The sequence below is a fragment of the Antechinus flavipes genome, chromosome 4, assembly GCF_016432865.1.
Source record: "Antechinus flavipes isolate AdamAnt ecotype Samford, QLD, Australia chromosome 4, AdamAnt_v2, whole genome shotgun sequence".
Classification (NCBI taxonomy): Eukaryota; Metazoa; Chordata; class Mammalia; order Dasyuromorphia; family Dasyuridae; genus Antechinus; species Antechinus flavipes.
Genome location: NC_067401.1, coordinates 193569376 through 193575375, shown reverse-complemented (window position 1 = coordinate 193575375; position 6000 = coordinate 193569376). Strand labels below are relative to the sequence as shown.

At 36.6% G+C, this 6000-nt stretch overlaps 1 protein-coding gene across 1 annotated transcript in view; it reads left to right on the top strand.

Annotated features, from left to right (window-relative positions):
• Positions 1 to 829: 829 nt before the first annotated feature.
• The window catches only part of ILRUN (inflammation and lipid regulator with UBA-like and NBR1-like domains), a 186626-nt gene continuing 181455 nt past the window's right edge, over positions 830 to 6000 (top strand). Inside the window, exon 1 of the mRNA XM_051996441.1 lies at positions 830 to 990. Coding sequence (XP_051852401.1) covers positions 980 to 990 — 11 coding nt within the window. The 5' untranslated portion in view covers positions 830 to 979. The remainder of the gene's footprint in view (positions 991 to 6000) is intronic.

Below are 6000 nucleotides of genomic sequence, written 5' to 3'. Positions count from 1 at the left end.
GGCTTTTATATTTAATGTGTTTGGTAGCCTGGAAGGGCAGAGTAGCTTGCTTAGAGCTTTTGAGGTACTCTGCAGAAAGTTTTGCTATGTAATGTGTCCCCTTGTTACCCCTGGCCCTCAAATTCTAAAGAATCAACCCTTCTGAGTCTAGCTTAAGTCTTGGGTTCCATATTAATTTTTTTTTTTAATGACTTGGCCAGTCTATAGGGATCTAGTTCTCTGTTCTAAATTCTTCTTGAATTCATGGTCTATTTAAGTCTGGATGAGCAGTAGCAGTTTAACTTTAAAATTTTACCATTTCAACATAAACTTTACCAAGTCCCTCTCCTTAATTCCAGTGCCTTTTCTTTGTTAATTATTTCCTTTTTATCCTGTATAATTTGCTTGGTATATATTTGTTTTCCTGGTGGATTAGATTATAAGCTCCTTGAAGGTAGGAACTGTCTTTTGCCTCTTTTTGTATTCCCAACACTTAGCACAATGTCTGGCATGTAGTAGGCACTTAATAAATGTTTATTGATTAATTGGCTTCTGTAGTTACCATTACCTTTATTTTATTTTTTAAAAGTTTTACTCCTGCTTTTTGCTTTTTACCTAACATCCTTATTTTCCAATGACTCTTTCTTTTATCTCCAGATCCTATTTGATCCTCTTGTAACTCTGTAATCTAAGTATTGTTAAGCAAAACAGATTATGGTTATGTCTGAAAATTTCATTACTTAGTATACCACCTCTGTTTCACCAATGTCTTCTGAAGTCATAATTGGACACTTCGTTGATTGGAGTTCTAAAGTCTTTTGATGTTGTTTTCTTTGACATTATTTGGGTCATCATGCTATACTTGTCTTAGTCTCAAGCTTCTCTCTAACATAATATTAAAAAAAAAATCTCTCTGCCCAGCATGTCAGTGTTTGTGGACTTAAGAGGCTTCTATCACATCAAGAAGTGCTGTCCCTATTTACAATGTGGGTGTTTTTGAATGCCTCATGGGTAAGTTAAACACTTCTGACTTATTTCCTAGAATGAGGAGCAAAGGGAGAAAGAGAAGGGACCCGAGTATTATAATCAGTGATTACTGATCCTTTGGGGAACAATGCAGAGTCACCACTCCCATACTTTTCTCTTCTTCCGGGATCCTTGAGACAGGTGACCTTTAGCCAATATATATTCTTTCAGGCAATGTAGCTTAGAACACTGAAAAATAATGAAGGAAGGAAAAAATAAACCAAATTCCACCAAATTCCCTTATATTATAAGTGAAGTAAATGAGGCCAGGGGAGATAAAGAAACTTGGCCAGAGTCATACATAGTTAAATAAATGGTGGCGGCAGAACCAGGACCCTTCTAATTCCCCATATGTCTACTAGTTCTATAAAACCAAACCACACAGAATACAACTGTTCAATCAGCCCAGGTGTCAAATCTTTTGGGTATAGGATGCATGTAAAGCTTAGACTGTAAGTTATCTAACCTGTTTTAAATCCTGAGCTTGCCTCAGATGGAATCGTGAAGTTTCCCTTCCTGATAGAATGTTTGGCTATATTGTTGTCATCTAAATATTAAGTTCTAGAATATTTCAGAAACCCAGGAACTTTGTAAAATGCTGTACTACATCTTTTATAAGTGAAATACTTCAGCTACTATTGTATGTAGTCTATTGTAATGGGGCCTTTTTCTTTGCTCACTTTGAAAGAGTTCCCCCTAGAAGAAGTCTGGGACAAGGAAGAATCCAATGGCTGTAGTTAGTCCTTCAAATATCTTTATTTCTCTGGCAGCTGACAGTTGTCACATATTTTTTTAAATATGTATATGAAAGAATAGTTAATATATATTATCAATAAATTCTGTAGTTAGATTTAAGAACTATGGGGCTCTAGCCCTATTCTTTGAGATGTAAAACTGAACTATGCCTTCTATTTCTCCCATTTCTAATCTATCTTTCATGTAGTTGCCAAAAGAATCCTCTTAACATTCTAGTCTAACTTGTCATCATCTCTTATTCAAAAATCTTCAGTATTAATCATCCTCCAACTTTTTTTTGACACAATCTCCTCTCCTGGCTTTGGTTCCTGTGATGTTCTATTAGATATCTTCTAGATTGACTATTCCTTTTAAGTCTTTATCACTATTTCTAATACTCCTCCAAGACCTTTCTATTTTATACCCTATTCTTTTTTCTATTTTTGGAAATTTTACCTATGTTCTTGGGGTATTCATTTGTTATTTTTATGCATCTAACTCCCAAATCCGTATATTTAGCCTGGTGACTGGGCACCAGTGTCAGTCCTTCTCTGATGAGGGACTCTATTTTGTAGATGTATATAATATTTCCCTTCAGTTTTCTCCTTGGACATAACCACCTGCCTGTTAGACATCAGGGGAAAGACCTGCTCAAATATCTCCAAACAATGGCAGAAATTGATTTCCACCAAGGAGACTAGAGAACAAACTGGTTGGGGCAGCTTTGGACTGTCCCTGATGGAAATGCTTCCTGGCATGTACTAAAATAAATGATGCTATTCTTAGGTATATTTTTATGTGGCTTTGTTTTTAAAAATAGATTAGAAAGGATTTAATTCAATGTAGGAGGAGAGGGAAGTGTCACTGATTATGAAATTTTAATTATTGGATAACTAAGAGCATATTAAGGATATAACAAAACTAGGATATTTATCCCAGTTTTTAGTGGGAAGATGACAAATAATATTTGGAAATAATGAGTTTGAGAATTTGGTCAATCATTCAAAAAGATAAACTTAATTTGAAAAGACAGAACTGTATCAATTCTAGAAATGATCTCTTCAGTGCTTTGTTTCATTTGGTCACTTCTGGCTTTTTTATAGTAAAAGAAGATTTCTTGGATCAGCTCTATTCCTTAAGTGAGGCAGTTGTCTACATAAAAAAGTCCTGACAAACTTAAGGAGATGGAACACAGGACCTCAACTCTAATAACTTAAAACAAACAAGTTAAAAGACAAACAAAAATCCCCCCCAAAATAATGGTCTAGACTTCAGAGGAAATACAAAATAGATAACTTAGAAATCAGGTCGTTTGTTTCAGCTGTCACTTGATTTTTTTTGCATATGTGTATGATACACTTTTATGTATATGAACAAAGTTAGTATATATTATCAATAAATTCTGTAGTTAGATTTAAGAATTATGGGGCTGTATCTCTATCCTTGAGATTTAGAACTAAACTATGCCTTCAATTTCTCCCATTTTCAATCTATACTTCATGTAGTTGGTAAAAGAATTTTCTTTTTCTTTTTTTGGACTTTGGCAGTTGGGGTTAAATGACTTGCTCAAAGTCACACAGCTAGGAAGTATTATCTGAAGCTGAATTTGAACTCAGGTCCTCCTGACTTCAGGATGTTACTTTATCCACTGTGCCATCTAGCTGCCTCCTCTTTTCTTTATTTTTTAAATACAGGAAAGATGTATTTTATATTCTTGCAAGAATGGGTGCCTAGGTGAGTAGACACACGTTTGAAACTCTAAAGGCAATATTTTATTTCCTATTGAGAAGCACAAGTCCCTCCTTTGATTCCCTATTACTATGGTATTACAGAAGCTACACTGCATAAATCTACACCCCTCATTACATAGCTAGTCCTGTTCCTAAGGAGCTTACATTCTAGAAGGGAAAAGCTAAGAGAGGAGGGCTAAGGACAAAGAACAAAAGATTCTTTTCAAATGTCAGGTCACCACTCCTGACTGCAAAAGTCACTCAGTTCCTGCCCCTAAAGAGTTTATATTCTTTTGGGGGAAGATAACCTCCATCCTTGATTATTCCTTGATGTCCTTGTGGGTCCAATTTAATTTTCATTACTGTGGAAACCAAATGCCAATCTATTTCGCACAATTTCACCTCCTTTTTTTCTTTTTTAATAATTTGGTTTCCACATTCAAAAGACTCTTCTTAATATTCCAGTCTAACTTATCATTTCTTCAAAAATCTTCAGTATATGCTTGTTGATTTGATTGGCTCCATCATTGTCTGCTTGCTAAAATAGAAACTCATTTTGGTACTTAAAATCCTCCAAGGTCAACCCACTTTTCCTAACCAAAGTGATTGTTTTTCAAATTAATTCATATACTTCTTCCTACAGGAATTTTGTACTGACTTATACAACATCATCAACATTTCTGCTCTGAAAACATACTAACATATCATCGGTTATTATAAAATAGAGACTAAGTTGGCCTGACCCCTTTCCATTCCCCTATTTATTAGAGAACGCTATTTAGGTCTTTATCAGGAGGGAACTAGGTGGTTCAGTTGGATATGTCCCTGTGCCTGGAGTCAGGAAGACCTGAGGTCAAACCCAGTCTCAGACACTCACCAACTGTGTGACCCTGGGCATGTCCACTAATCTGTTTGCCTTAATCTACATGAGTAGAAAATGGCAAACCACCTCTGTGCCTTTGGATAGAGGTCCGTGGGGTCAAGAAGAATTGGACAGAATCTAAGTGTTCTAGTGGCAGTGCAGAGAGTTGTGGGAATCCCCTTTTGGTCGGAGGCACAGGTTCTATGTGAAAAAATTCACAAACCCGAAATATTAGTGGCAAAAAGAGAAGTTTTATTGTTGGCACTATAGAAGCCAGCTTTACTAGGAGACAGACTTCTGATTGACAAGGTCCTGGAAGAGAAATAAAAAAGATTTCTCATTGAGAAGAGGGTCTCCTATCAGGTCTTGGAGTCTTGGAAGGCAGCTATGCCAAAGAGAGAGAGGGTCCTTGATAAGCACAATCCTGCTTCAGACATTCTGCAAAAATGTGAAGTTTAGAATTGTCCTTTATAGGAGTCTGAGGCTAAAGCTCCCAATTGAAAAGAGAGCCAATGACCCCAGGCCTAGATACTTATTCATATCAGACCCAGATCTCTAACTGAAGGAAAATCACTTTGAAGGCTTCCTGAATGAGGATCTGGCTACCAATGAGGGGATGGGGGATAGGGTGATTTGCCTTAAAAAGCCGCCTGAGAAACTGGCCTTCGTTTAGACTCTCTGGAGTCTGAGAAGCCAGGAATCAAAGAGGCAGAGTGATTATTTTACAGATTAAAGGGGACACAGTTTCTCTCTCTCTCTCTCACACACACACACACACACACACACACACACACACACACACACACATCCTCATAAGGACAACAACAATTCCTTAATCATGGTTTCTCTACAAACTGTGTAATATTATAGATACAATTCTGGAAGTGGTTGCAGAAAGACTTAGATTTTCTGGCTCCCATAGAGGAAGGTCAAGATCAGGTCTTATGAGCTTATTGTTAAATTTTCAGTAGGAACATTTATACCTCAGAAATTGGCAAACTACAAATTAGAAACTGATTTATTGTTTTATTGATACTTTTAGATTTAAGGGATGGAGGAAATATTACTAATGCAGATTAAAGCTTAAAAAGTACATTGTGGGTTTGTGGAAAGCTAGTTATTAAAAGTTTACCGGAACAAATCTATTCCTATACTTCTTAGCTCTGAGATCAGGGGCAAGTAAGTTACTCACCTTCCCTGAACCTCATTTTTTTGTAAAATGAAGGTAATACCTGTTCAGATTGGCTAAGATGACAGGAAAAAGGGAATACGAGAAAACTGGGACACTGATGCATTGTTGGTGGAGTTATGAACGAATCCATTCTGGAGAGCAATCTGGAATTATGCCCCAAAAGTTATCAAACTGTGCATACCCTTTGATCCAACAGTGTTATTACTGGGCTTATATCCCAAAGAGATACTAAAGAGATACTAAACAGGCAGCCCTGTTTGTAGTGGCTACAAGCTGGAAAATGAATGGATGCCCATCAATTGGAGAATGATTGGGCAAATTGTGGTATATGAATGTTATGGAATATTATTGTTCTGTAAGAAATGACCAGCAGGATGAATACAGAGAGGCTTGGAAAGACTTGCATGAACTGATGCTAAGTGAAATGAGCAGAACCAGGAAATCATTATACACTTCAACAACGATACTGTATGAGG